The 15,122-nt window shown below is 41.7% G+C and overlaps 1 protein-coding gene across 1 annotated transcript in view; it reads right to left on the reverse strand.

The window, feature by feature from the left end:
* pde4a (phosphodiesterase 4A, cAMP-specific) overlaps positions 1 to 12,784 on the reverse strand; it is a 160,462-nt gene extending 147,678 nt beyond the window's left edge. The window contains exon 1 of the mRNA XM_057860668.1: positions 11,799 to 12,784. Within this exon, the coding sequence (XP_057716651.1) occupies positions 11,799 to 12,100 (302 nt within the window). The 5' untranslated portion in view covers positions 12,101 to 12,784. The remainder of the gene's footprint in view (positions 1 to 11,798) is intronic.
* Between the last annotated feature and the right edge of the window lie 2,338 nt (positions 12,785 to 15,122).

Raw genomic sequence — 15,122 nt, forward strand, 5'->3', positions numbered from 1 at the left:
TGGTTTCGGGAAACGTATGAAGAAAACATCCTTCATTTATCCTAATGTCTAGAGTCGTTTGTACAAGTTCCACAGAAGCAGTGTTTGATCGGCATTTTCTTTTTTGAAAGATTACTGGAGAACATGAGCAGAAATAACATGCTTGTACACTTCCGCGTTATGATGGTGACGTCACGGTCTAAAAATAGCATTTGTGCGGTACGCTATTTTAGCACAAAGCACGGCAATCGGCAAATCATTCTTTGATAACCATAAGCCAAAATATCATGGTTTCACGGTATTGCAATTAAAGGTTAGGTGAGCCTAAACCCACAGCCACAGCTCAACATTATTACCATCAGAACAAAAATAATTGTTTTCCTTAAAAAGCACGTGTGTATGCTTCGTATCAAGTTTACATTATACGCACACTCTTTCTCAACACAGACAGTTGCCAGAGAGAAAAAAAACACGTTTTACCACCGCTAGACCCACTTAACACGCTGGAGTTAACTCTCGTAACTGGTGGGAAACATTCATGACAGTGTTTAGTAACCTTTAATTTTTTATAAATGCGAAATCTTATTGGAGGTATTGCCTTATCGGCAGCCACCCTTCGCAAACATGTTTTACATGTCGGTTGGCCATCCTCTAAGCCGCCTGTAACTTTTCTGTAGATGAAGTAATAACGTACCAGCGATTTCGTTTTCTTCAATTGGGAAAAAGTTCATGAGTTTCACCTCCTCCAGGCATTGTGTAGCACAGCTGACTCACTGACACTGAGCAAAAACCGGTTGGGAGGGTTGAGCCTTGCAGCTGCAAGCTAACGAAGTATGACGGAAAATTTTTGTGGTTTTAAAACCTTGACATTTTCATACCACGGTATATCTTGAAACCGGTAATCGGCACATGTCTAGAGAGAATGAGATAATGTTGTTTGTAGAGCATGCTAAATATTAATGTTGCTTTTTGTGTTTAAAATGGCTTTTAAAAAAAAGTGAGTAAAATTATTGTTCTATGTATTGAATCCTTACTTGCACACAGCATTTATACAAATTACAAACTTTACACTTCCGTAAAGTTGCTCACCCATCAGATGCAAATTTATATAAAAATGTAAATTGTTTGTGCTACATTTGTGCTGTAAAAAGTTTCATTTGTGCTGCAATAGTTTTTTTTTTTAGATATTTACAATTCTTTTATAGGTCAATCTGAGATCAACCAGCCCCCCATTTTGATTCAAAATGGCTAAAAATGGGGACAATCGTTTGTGCTTCGTCTGTGCATCCAAGTGGGATATGTCTGACTTCCCACCTTCCTAGAATACAGCATTAGGATACGGAATGGCTCCGAGTGATGTAATCACTCGGAATTAATATCTCAATATCTAGGAATCGACAGCAGCACAAACGGAAATTTTTAGATCACAAACAAGCACAAACGATTGACACTATTTTTTAGTCGTTTTTAATCCAAACGGGGGGCTGGTTGACCTCAGATTTACCTATAAAAGAATTGTAAATATCTCAAATATAGCAGCATAAATGAAACTTTTTTTATTGCACAAACCTAGCACGATTGACGTATTTTTTTTAAATATAAATTTGTCTGATGGGGGGCCAACTTCACGGAACTACACTGTTTCATCTTTTTACCTCCACATGCACATCTGCTCATAGCCTTGTTGAGCAAAACAAACACTAAACAAAGTTGGCAGAGACACTTGGCCCCTGAGGGTTACATGTGGCTTCTTGGCCCCTGTTTCAGAAAAATCCTAGAACTGCCACTGATTTCTGTAATCTTTATTTATGATGACAAAAAAAATATTCTAAATTTGCCTCACTTCGCAACACAACAACATTGTCTCTGAGTTAGCATGTTCATTCCTCTCAATGAAGTCGCATTTTTTATTAGCTAGCATTCAGCTGTGTGCTCAGCACCGCCCTCTCAGGTGTAGTATTATGGCTGCACACAAATAATCTTTACAGGCAAGACGCCTGTGAAGAGACAACATGAGTGGCACGCGCTTCGCATTAGTACAATTTGGAGGAACGCATAATTACATTTCAAAGACAGAATACATGCGCCATCTTAAATGCATTGTCAATGGTTCCAAGTTCCTATTTTTGTCTGTTGCATTTGCTGTGGGCAGCGTCATTTCCCTGCTACTCTATGTTGTTATCTAAGTGAATTTTTTCACATCAAAACGCCTCTTCACAGACGTGTTGTCACCCAATGAAACCTGGTTACTGAAGCGCAACTGTCCGTTTTTTTCCCTCCCTCACGAATGTCTGCCGCCGCATCTCCGACATGACACCATATTCCCCGTAGGCCGAGCGCCATCGGAGCAGAAGTGCCAGCAGACTCGCACGAAGCTGCTTCTCCATCCGGCTCGCCTGGAGCTACGCGGGCCGAGCTGCCGGACGTGCCGGCTCCCGATAAAGAAATGAGAAGATGAAGCATTCAGCTCCCAGCACTCTGTGGACGTGAGCGAAGAGGCAGCGTAGACGCTTATTGTAAAATGTGGAAAAAGAATGAATAGCGCATAAACACAACGGAAATCCCTCTGGCCTTCCAGAGATATGGACATGAAAAAAGATAAAGACAAGGCGCTTGCCGGTTCATACGGGCTGAGGGTCAGACGCTAACCTGTGAGCGGCCCACTCGTAAACACTCACACACACAGTGACTCTTACCACTACAACATTCATCCGCCACCCTCCATTCCTACAGCACAAACACCCACAAACAGAGCCAGTTTAGTGCGCTTGTAGGAATCAAATTATCTCCATCTCTCTCACGGTGTGCCTCCCACACAAGGAGAAAGGCAGGCTCTGACCACCCCACAGTGTGTCCCGAGGATCCCAATGCAAATCGGCCTCTTGCTTCAACCTTCCTCCTAAGCGCCCTTCAGAGACCCCCGCTCTCGGAGATTTGTTATCGGGTTAATAATCACCCTGATTCAGAGGAGGGAGCAAGCGGGCGGGATGTAAACCAAGGCCGTGGCTATTTTTACAGCTAGTATCTATTTTCTCGAGGCTATTTTTACAGCTGTTTTCCTGAAAACTGTACCTTATGTCGTGTATTCACAGGATCTGAGATTTGGGCTTGTATTTCCTTTTTACATGCTGAGTTAAAAGGGTTTTGGCGATCAAGGAGCAGAGTTGAGACATGAACAAGGCAACACTTGAAAGGTAGCTGGACAGCAAAAAAAAAAAAAAAAAAAAAAAACATCTGTGCCAACGGTCCATCTCAGGCACTTTGATGATGATGAAACTTTTTTTATTTCGAGCATGCACACACAAAAGAAACAAAAAACATACAATTCAACAAAAATAATTGCACTTGAAAGGGAGTGGGAAAAAGAAAAAACTTATTTTATCCCACCTCTGATCTCACTGTCCAGCATCCTTACTCGTGGGATACTCCTGTCCACACAATGAAAACGAAAAAAGGAAAGACAGACAAAAACATCTAAACCAACAGACAACCAACTAATGTTGGCTCATTCACAATAATTTCAATATTTACACCAATTGACAAAAACAGCAACACACTTTGTCAGCAAATGCCATTATATTGTGACCAGACCATATTTTTATACAACCATTTAAATTTTTGGATTTTGACACTGCTTGAAATGATTGTCCAAATTGTTCCAGAGTTTCATTCCACATACAGACACACGAGAACGTTTGCAAGTAGTTTGAAATCTTGGCAACATAAAATTTCCAGAGCCTCGCATACTATGGATATTCTCACGAACCTTAAATAGATTGCTGCAAAGGGTTGATTTAGAGGGAGTGACATTGCCTGCTTTGATTAGCAGCAAATGGAATGTTTAAGTGGTGCAAACCATTTTATTATAAACGCACCTGCACGTCAGCGAAATTGCCAATACACGGTCAAAAATACCTCCGCGGTGTGTCTAAATTTGCCCACCGCTGCAGAAAATACTTTAAGTCACACTCCTTTAATGTTGCCAGCAGGCTAAACTACAGTAAAGGTGTCAAACACCATCTGGGGACTACCGAATATGTGACACAGTACAGGGGTAGCAAGACTTATTTGCTTGTAAATTAGTAATTATTGGACCCTAATGACACATTCAAAAAAGCCAAAAGAACAAAAGCAGAAGCTTTAAAGCCGGGGTGTCCAAACGTTTTTCTCTTATGTCCGCTTTCAAAAAAAATCATAGCATGCGAGGGCCAACTTTAAATCCTTCCCCTTTCATTTTTTAAACAGAGAATCGGAATCAGGTAAAAAAAAAAAAAAAGACTGACTTTTAAAAATGTATTTAATTTTAAGTATTAACTTATTGGCTAACGATGATAGACGTCCAATCCATTTTGACTGAGAGGGTTCGCAGCAATCATTCGCTGCTAGCCTCCCATTCAAATTGGATTGGACGTCTATCGCCGTCAATGGTAGTGAAACATCATCATTCAATATCAGCCTTCCCGGTTGAAATGGATTTGATATCTGTTATTGACAATGGCAGTGAAGGAGTTAAGGGGTACAAGCAACAAAATAATCCAGAGCTATAAGAATATTTCAATATTTACGCTACTGAAACAAACTTTGCAGAACAGGGAAAATATCCAGCAAGAGAAAAAAAAAAAGTCAAGAAAGTTATAACCAAGATAGCTCATCACACTGGATTATTTATATATATGAGTGTGCAACAAAATACTGAATATATACAGTTTCCTACATTGATTTCATCTAGGGCTGTCAAATGATTAAAATTTTTAATCGAGTTAGTCACAGCTTAAAAATTAATCGTAATTAATCGCAATTCAAGCCACCTCTAAAATATGCCAAATTTTTCTGTAAATTATTGTTGGAATAGAAAGACACAAGATGGACATAAACATTCAACATACTGTACATAAGTACTGTATTTGTTTATTATAACAATAAATCCATAAAATGGCATTAACATTATTAACATTTATGTGTATTTTGCATAGCTATTTGGTTGGGAATGCCAGTTCTCTTTGCATTGAGCACTTTTCTTTTTGTGAACATCTTTTTGAGAGACAGGAATATTATTCTTGTTGTGCTTTCACTAAATGATACTGTAGCGACTTTACTGTTCCGCCCAAAAGCATAATGGGAAGTTGGGCAACCATGACTGTCACTGTTGGCTGCAAATGGTACACAGTATGTTCTGCGTTGTGTTAAATTAGGCGTTTTAAGGAAAACAACTTCTCCTCCTGCTCCGCCCAAATGCATGATAGGAAGTTTGGCAACCATGACTGTCAGTAGTGGCTGCAAATGGTATACAGTGTGTTCTGCTTTCAATTAAGCGTGTTAAGATTGTCTTTTGCTCCGCCCAAATGCATGATGGGAAGTTGGGCAACCATAACTGTTAGTAGTGGCTGCCAAAGCTTAAGCCGATAAAAGGCGCGGTCCAATGAACGCCTGTGTCCACTCGCAATTCTCTGTCTTATTGCTCTCAATGTGCTAAAACCGCGTCATTGAAAACTGTTTGAGGCAACGCATGAACTGGTCATTCCATCCATGAGTTAACTGCGTCAAAAATTTTAACGTGAATAATTTTAAAAAAATGAATTACTGCCTGTTAACACGATAAATTTGACAGCCCTAATTTCAACATGTTGCCAAGCTTTGACCCCTAAAGTAATGGAGAGGAACTGTTTAACTGACTACCACCATCTAGTGTTAAAGCTAAGAAGTGCAACACATTGTAGGCTGAATTTAAGCTTCTTGTGCGGGCCATATTCAATGATGTTTTCATAATTTCATGCAGGCTAATTAAAAACTGGGCAGCAGCCTGTAGTCTGGATACCCCTGCTTTGAAGGTAGCGTGGCATGATTGCCAGGCTTAAAAATGTAATGATGTAAGCTTGTAAGTTTAGAAACCGTCCAGCCAAAAAGCAGCAGCAGCTGCTTTCTAGAGGATAAATAGAGCTCCCGCCGTGTAATCGTATCAAAAAGTGCATTGTTCCATGACTCACACTTGATGAAATGCCGTTAATCTAATCAACATGATTAACGCGGGGCCTAATTCCATTTCAGTGTGTCTTGCGAACTTTCACAGGTTTGGAGGGGATCATCTGGCTCACTACACCGTTCGCGCGGTCCTTAAAGCTCGACTTTATTGATCTGTCACCTCTGAAGCGAGAGATGCCGCCGTCAGATGCTCTGGGAAGAACGGAAGCATCAGCATGATGAGCTCTTTCGCTCAACTTTGTTTCAAGCATTTACCAGACCCTGAGGGTTTGCTCTGGTTGGGGGAATGTGACCAAAAACTGTTCAAACAATGGCGCCTTCCAGAACCCTGATTTGTGGCTTTTCTTGAATGTAGCATTTTGAGCAGTTTTGGAGCTTTTTAAATACCTCATTCAATAGTTAAAACCGCAAATATGCCTTAAACACTCATTTAATCTTAAAATTCCCTCTTGGAAATGAACATCTTATCATTTGAGTCAGAAAATATGCACACACAACTCTTCTACTACTGACAAGTTAAACTTTGCTTGTTAAGCCAAAGCTAGTCTCTAAATGAAGTTGCATCATATCAACATACAGTGAGGAAAATAAGTATTTGAATACCCTGTAGTTTTGCAAGTTCTCCCACTTGAAAATGATGGGCGGGATTGAAATTTTCATGGTAGGTGCTAGTCCACTGTGAGAGACAATCTAAAAAAAAAAAATCCAGAAATCACAGTGAATGATTTTTAAACAATTTATGTGTACTGTACTGCTGCAAATGAGTATTTGAACACCTGAGAAAAAAAGGTCAATATTGGTACAGTAGGTTTTGTTTACAATTACAGAGGTCAAACATTTTTCACCACGTTTGCACACATTGCAGCAGGGATTTTGCACCTCTGCTCCACACAGATCTTCTCTAGATCGGTCAAGTTTCTGGACTGTCACTGAGAAACACTGAGTTTGAGCTTTCTCTATTGGGTTTAGGTGTGGATACTGGCTAGGCCCCTCCAGAACCTTGATATGCTTTTTATGAAGCCACTCCTTGGTTATTCTGGCTGTCTGTTTCGGGCCAAGGTCATGTTGGAAGACCCATTTTCAATGCTCTAGCTCAGGGGTTCCCAACCTATTCCACTAAGGCACACTGTGGGTGCAGGATTTCATTCTTACCAAACAAGATGACAACACTTTTTCCCCAATCTGGTGTTTTACAAGTGCAATCAGTTGATTGCAGTCAGGTGTGGCTTGTTTTAGCAGAAGCCTCATTGGTTCAACTGTCTCTGCTGGATCGGCTGGAACAAAAACCAGGACCCACAGTGTGCCTTGAGGACTGGGTTGAAAACCCCTGCTCTAGCTGAGGGAAAGAGGTTATTCCCCAAAATCTTACAATACATGGCCTTAGTCATCCTCTCCTTAATACAGTGCAGTTGTCAAGTCCCATGTGCAGAAAAAAACCCCAAAGCATGATGCTACCACTCCCATGCTTCACAGTAGGGATGGTGTTCTTGGGATGGTACTCATCATTCTTCTTCCTCTAAACACTATGGATGGAATTAAGACCAAAAAGTTCCTTTTTGATCTCATATGACCTCATTACTTTCTCCCATTACTCCTCTGGATCATCCAAATGGTCATTGGTAAACTTAAAACAGGCCTGAACATGTGCTGGTTTAGCAGGGGAACTGTCCGTGCCATGCATGATTTTAAACCATGACGTCTTAGTGTATTACCAACAGTAACCTTGGAAACCGTGGTGCCAGCTCCTTTCAGGTCATTGACAGCTCCTCCTGTGTAGTTCTTGGCTGATTCCACACCATTCTTAGCATCATGAGACCCTACAAGTTAGATCTTGCATGGTGCCCCAGTTGGAGGGAGATTGACAGTCATGTCTAGCTTCTTCCATTTTCTAATAATTGCTCCAACAGTGGATCTTATATCACTAAGTCTCTTGGCAATTGCCCCAAGACTCTTTTCAGCCTTGTCGAGGTCTACAATTCAGTCTCTGGTGTCTTTGGACAGCTCTTTGGGGTGTATGGTGTGGACAGGTGTTTATATGCAGCTAACCGCCTCAAACATGTCAAAAAGTCAGACTTCAAAAGTCCACCTCCACTCCACTTATTTATAGAAGAATAAGTGGAGTGGAGTTGAAGTTTTTAAAGGCGACTAACAGGTCTTTGAGGCTACACCTACCATGAAAATTTCAAACACGACCATCATTTCTAAGTTGGCGAACTAATACTCAAATACTTATTTACCTATAGTACCTCTTTTACAGCACGGAATAAAAACTGATCATTAGTGAGATTTGTCAATTTCTACATTGCTTCAGGCATCATGACTTCCCCATTGGTCCCAGCATGAAGTCCAAGGGAAATGGATAAGTGGCAATATACATACGTGGAACACATTTGTTCTGGAAGGTGTGGCAAATGGATTGGACCTCTATTACCCTCAATGACAGTGCATGAATTAACTTTGTCAACAAACTTAGAATTTAAATGAGCAGTCTTATTACCCATACACCCCTATGTTGAAAATCATAAAACACATTTTATAAATATGCATCTTTGGGCTGAATAAGTTAATCAGAGTACTGTTTTGACCTATTTCTGCAAAGACAACAAATAGGTTTAGTACCCTTGTGAGAGTGGTAACTTCCACCAGTGTACCAAATTTTAATCATGTACAACAATTATACAAGATAAATTTAAATTAATAGAAAAAAAAATATTGTGTCAATGAAATTCATGTGAAATATGGTTGCACAAGGTATCTACATATGCAAGTCACCTATGTTTAAAGGGCCTTTTCACACTAGCGGTAGGCTCTTTCAAGGCTGTTATAATCTCTCATTCCTCCTTAAAATGAGTATAATTGTGGCTTTCTTATACTATAATGTAAAATAAATCCATTCGTGCTTGGGACTATAGTAGATGGGCTTGTCTGAGTCGCCACTCACTTTCGAGCTGCGAATACGTCAGCATGACGGGAGTTCCCTTCCTTTTGCTGTCATTTTGCGCTTTGCCGCAGGGCCTTTTGTACTACGCTGCCACTAGTGTTAGAAGGCCTTTAGACATCTGATAACAGAGAAAATAGTTTAAATCCCCAAAATATCACTGATTAAAAGCGCTGTCAAGGTGAGATGGATGTCCCGTCACGCCACGCGTTTAACGCATGTAAACACTGATACATTTCGAATAGGTAAAAAGTAGGAAACAAAAAGGCACACACTCGTTTGTGTTCAATCTGAGATATTCGCATTTGATTGGCTAAAATAGTAGTAGCATTTTAAAAAATTGGCCCATCCCTTCCAATCCATCGGTCTGGAATTGACTTCTTTCTATGGGGCTATGTTAAAGATATCTTGCATCGAACAAAGATAAGGGACATTACTGACCTTAAGAGAAGAATTACCGGTTCCATTGCCACAATTGATGAGGCTATGCTACAGCGAACATGGCAAGAAATCGAGTACCGTCTTGATGTGCTTCGTGCAACTAATGGTGCACTTGTAGAAGTGTATAAAAAGAGGTAAAAAAAAAAAAAAAAAAATCAATAAGCGCTGAATACAATAGAACAATTCTGAATAAAATATCTAATCAATTGCATTTTTAATACATTTTTTAAATGGTAAAGAGACTTTATGGACATCCTGTACTATTCTCAGTTTATGGCTTCTACCAGTGGCGGAACAAATCTGAACAGGGCCCAGGTGCAATAAGCATGAACGGGACCCCGAGCGGACCGTTCAACGGAGTGCTAGCTAGTGGACAATTACTCGTGGGTCCCTTCATACTTTCGCATTCCCCTCAAGACGATCGTCCGGTGTGTGTGTGTGTGGGGTGTAAGTGGATTTTTTTTTGCAGGACCGCCCAGACAACCGGCTGGCAGAGATATTTTAACACTTAAAGTGCCTATGACAGCAAAAAACTTTTCATATTTTCCACGGTATTTTATGCTCCTGAATGAAATGGACCGCCTGGATGTGTGTGGAAGCGATCGCTGTATTTATTTAGATTTTTAAATCCCGCGCCATGAAAATGAGTGACTTCCGGCTCCAGTCTCGAGTTGAGAAAGAGGGCGCTGTGACGTGTACGGTAGAAGGAGTCCTCTTCACTGTCCACCCATACTGTTGTATGAGAAGGACTAGGGATTCAGCTGATTTTGCGGATTAATTTATTTTTCGCATCACGCCAGCCAAACGGCTGCAGAAAATTTTTGCTGCACTAGGGAGAGGCGTGTAAGCCTTTATGGGGTTTCAAAAAGTTCCCATTCACCGGTGGATATTGGCCAAAACAAGCCCTACTACTGTGGGACCATTGTCGCACATCCCCCCGCCTGGAGAGCACTATACTCGATTTATTGCCTTTTTCATGTGCCCGGTGTTCTGTCAAATTTTCAACCCCATCAGAAATTGCAACTTTGTGTTAAAAATGGCCGTGAATACAGCGATTGCAAAGTAAACCCTACATGTTTATGTTGTTGCCGTGTAGTAAAGCTTTATTTTTCATTATATTTGTGTTGACCATGTGGCAGCTACGTGTTCCTCCAACGTCGGCCGGTTTTTACGGCGGTAATCCCCAGCTGCTTCCCTGACGATCTCTCCTGTCCGTAGTAGCAGGGGAACGAGCTGTAACTTGCTCTCCGGCAGGCAGGTTGCCGATTGGCGAAGACGATCAACAACCCTGCGGCAGTCTGACATGATCTGGGCTAGTTTTGTCTGATTTTTCTCTTCGAAAGCAAAAATAAGACTTTGAGACGTCACTCAGCTCATGTTAGCATGTTGGCTAGCTGTCACGCCTCTTGGTTTGTTTACATTCACCGAAGCCGGGGGACAGGGAAATGTCAAAAGCCTGAGTGACTAACTACGGCGGCAGGATATAGCGTTCGGGAGGTGCGACAGCAAAGGTGAAGTCGACAGTTTTGACCATTATGGAGTAATTTTGCCATGTCGTACTGAATAAATGCATTTTTATTATTTCTTATTCCATTTAGCACAAGATTTTTATTTGTCATGGCCATACCATTTATATAGCAATTGGGAAAAAATACTTTGATAAAAAGAATATCCTTTAAAAAAATTGGAGAGACTGAAACAATGACATTTGCGGCTCCCGTCGTCGTATTTTCCTCATTCTAAATAATTCCCCCTCAATGGGTTGCGTACTAAATCAGATGAAACCATTCTCCCGCTGACGTCATCCACCTGTTGGGGACGCCAGAGCCTTATAATGGTAGGTGTGGCTAGACGGCGGATTAAAACACTAATTTCTCGTCATCTGCGCTTTGCCATATTGTACATAGTCTAATTGTTGCAAAATATGATTCTAATTCACATAATAATGCTATTTAAGACTTTTTTTTTTATCCTGTCGTACGCACTTTAAGCACTATATTACAGCTCATCTTACTTTTCTGTTTGACCCTCCCACTACACAACTACGCCCACTTTACACCCACAAACCGGGCCCCTTAGTGGACCGGCCCGGTTGCACCCCCAGCAGCCACCCCCAAGTTCCGCCCCTGGCTTCAATATACGTCCTTGATACCAATTATTGCAATACTTTCCTTTGTACACAATTTGTCGGCACAGTCGAGAAAGAGAGAAAAAAAAATCAAGGTGAAAAGCTTGGGACAGAAAAAGATGTGAGTAGGCGGATTTGACCTGGCAGTCCAAGCACACTATTACGCATCATAAAAAATGAACTAAACCCACTCGCCCCACTTCCCTCTGGCACAAAAACCCCTCACGTCTGCTAAACCTGCAGGCTCAGCCTGCGTTATTTACGTTGAAACAAAGCACCCCCCTTTCCCTCTCGTTTTACGCATCAGAAACCCTATACTGTACTTTGGCTCACCGTCTATTGCCGCCACAGTTCCCGATGGACGTGTGCGTTGTGCCGTGGAAGGAAGAGGGCCACGACATGCGGGACTTCTTGAGCCCGGGACGGTCGCCAGTGTCCACGGCGTCCGAGCGCTCCATGTGCCGTTGGTGATGGTGGCGGTCGGTGTCCGAGTAGCCGCGGTGCTTGATCTTGATGGGGGTGCGCGGCTGCCTCCAGAGGTGCTGCGGAGGCTTCAGGGTCGCTTGTCCTTCGCGGGGCACCGGCAACGAGAGGGACAGGCTCTTCTTGGAGCACGGCGTGGGCGCTTCCATCATAGTGGCAAGAAGAAATACAAAAATCGAATGGGGTACTGAACGCGTTCTAATATGGCTCTTTTCTCTGCCTCATGTCGCCACACTTGAGCGCAAAGTCCACTAAAGATGAGGAATCGTAAATCACAGTGCTCACGTGGCGCCCCGATCATCCAAAAATCAGCGGATTAATCGCATGCTGTTTAGTTGTCTTTTCATCTCATTCAGGTGAGGAGGTGCCGCTTGCCCTGAACTTTGACGCCTCCGCTCGTTTCATGGCGCACCAGTAGGATGGGCTTTGTTGAAACCGGGGGACGTATTGCTTTCTCTTCAGGAGCCACTTATTTCAGGCGGGAGAGAAGAAGAGAGGAGAGGGAGTGCGGCTGCTCGCAAACAAATTCCCAGTTAGCTACGACGCGGAGGTGCTGGATGCGCCCCGACGGCGCGGGGGAACCTCCCGATATTCCTCCATGGACGAACGTGGAGATAAATGCACTTCCATCCCTCCTGCAAGAACCGCTTTCTGCTTATTCCTGACCATCCGGCTCCCCTGTTCTTCACACCGACCCCTTATAAAAATAGGTTCTTGGTCAGTGCGTTCCCATCACTCCCTTGTCCTCATCCTCACTGCTGGAGTTCTCCGACAGGATTGACTTCCCTCTCTCTCTTTCTCTCTCTCTCTCCCTCCCTCTGTGTCTGTGTCTGCTGGCCTTGGTGGTGGTTGGTTGCTTGCTTGTTCTCGTCCATGATTTGTCAGCTCAAGCTTTTATGTGCTCATCCTTTCTTGTTGTATTTTTCTTCCTCCTCCTCTCCAGTGCAAAATTTGCTCAAATGACGTCGGAGCAAGTGGCTGGCGCACTCTGTGAGATCTAAAGTACATGGCAGGAAATCACTTCTGGCAGTTTTTTTCCCCCCTTGTTTTTCCATCCATTTCCTTTTTGACTCACTGCCTGCCCTTAATAGGGATAGACGTCCAATCCATTTGAACTGGGAGGAAACCTCTCCCAGTTCAAATGCATTTCATGTAGCGAATGGAAAGAATGACAGCAGTAGACTGTCTTTTCATCCCCAAATGGTGGCACACAATTGTCCAAAACGTCATGAATTATTCAAGACTGAAGGCCCCAGTCTGACCCTTGATTGACGCGGGCGACCAAAGCTTGTCAGAAGGGACTGCAGCTATTGAACGAAATGGTTCAAGTCACGCAGCGGACTAAAAAAAAAAAAAAAAAAAAAAAAGAAATTCGTATTTGCTTGAGCAATATGTGACGAGAGATGTACACCATGAATACACACAGTTTGGAAAAGTTTGTTAAACGATCAAAACACCCAAACAGCTGTATGAAAAAGTTTGAGCACCCCTGTTAAATTTCTTTTAGGATTTTCATCTATAGACCATAAGCGGATTTTAAGGGGGGGGGGGGCGCTGTTGTCCGAAAAGTGTCATTGCATGTAATTGACTTTCCTATATATATAAATAAAACAGTTGTAAAGCCATAAAACTGCAACAAAAATGAAATCAACAAAAAAAAATGTTTTTTATATTCATTCATTTTCCATGCCGCTTTTCCTCAGCAGTAGGCAGGGTACACCCTGAACTGGTTGCAAGCTAATCACAGGGACAAGGAGACATACAACCATGAGACATACAACCACGAGACATTCACGCGCACACTCATACCTATGGACAATTTAGAGTGTTCCCACGCATGTTTTCGGGAGGAAACCCAAGTTCCTGGAGAAAACCCACACAGGCACGGGGAGAACATGCAAACTCCACACACGAAGGCTGGGGTCAAAATTATTTTTCGAGCATCTTAGAGTGTCATTTGCTTTGCATATAATCTTTAAAAAATACATATACTGTATATATTTGAAAAAAAATTGAAAAAAAAACCCCTTGTTTTCTTTGATCGAAAATATTTTTTTTGATTGAAGCAAATTTTTTGAGATTGAATGATTTAGACACAAATCATTAACGAAGGTGGAGCATAATTCGAGCCTTCCATCATCAAAGTACAATGCACGTAGTCTCGATATGTGTCCATCAACCTACAGTAAGTGCCGTTGTGAGGCACATCAAGTTGTCTTCCCTTGCCTAACAGAGTTTTCTACCTGTAAACAAATGAACAAAAACTTGCAACTCTTGCATTTATGCATTTAGGGTAAGAAGCCTATGTATGACTTGAAGTAGATGAGAGTTTGTTTTCAATATCTTTGTCATTGTAAAACTGGATTTAGCAAAGCTAATGATGTCTCAGCTGTGACGCAAAACACAGAATTGAACATACTTATGCCATCCAACACCCACTGATTAGCAACAGGCTAGCAGCAGATAGCATGCATTGCAGTACAGTTGTTGTCGTAAATAATATTAAAAATCACCATAACTAGAATCATCATTGTAATAACAATATCAAAGACAAGTCGTTTCATGCGCGAGATTTTAGCTTTACTATTTTTGGAGCACTGGACACATGAAAATGTAGGGATAGGAAGAACATTCCTTCCATAATACAGCGGCAATATGGCTAGATAACACCTGGTCTTTGTGGTGGCACGGGCTTGGTTCCACATCTGCCTTCATGAACATGTCCTCCCATGTCATGATGACAGCAGATGGGTGCAGTATTTCCAAATTGTCTATTTTGAGGGATTTTGATGAGTGATGCCACTCCAGCTCCACTGTTGTTTTGGTTATTAAAAGTGTAAAACGGAAGACGCGAGAGGAAATGCGGAAGTAAAGCAGAAGTAGCTCAAAAACGTGTCTAAAAATCATTGTTTATATAAATAAGCAATTTCAGTAGTAAGCACACACAGTAATATTAAAGAATTTTTTAAATGATATTTTCCCATTGAAATGATTGAAAATGCCATTAACTAATTCACTACCATTGACAACAATAGACATTAAATCAACCAGTGAATAAAAGTTGGCTTAACAGTATGGCACAGGTTAGTGATGGACTTTAGTTGCCACTAACGGCGAAAGTCGTCTACTCCATTTTGACTGGGAGTAACATTCTGTCATTACAACTTTAACAAT

Source organism: Corythoichthys intestinalis, chromosome 16, assembly GCF_030265065.1.
Source record: "Corythoichthys intestinalis isolate RoL2023-P3 chromosome 16, ASM3026506v1, whole genome shotgun sequence".
Taxonomy (NCBI): Eukaryota; Metazoa; Chordata; class Actinopteri; order Syngnathiformes; family Syngnathidae; genus Corythoichthys; species Corythoichthys intestinalis.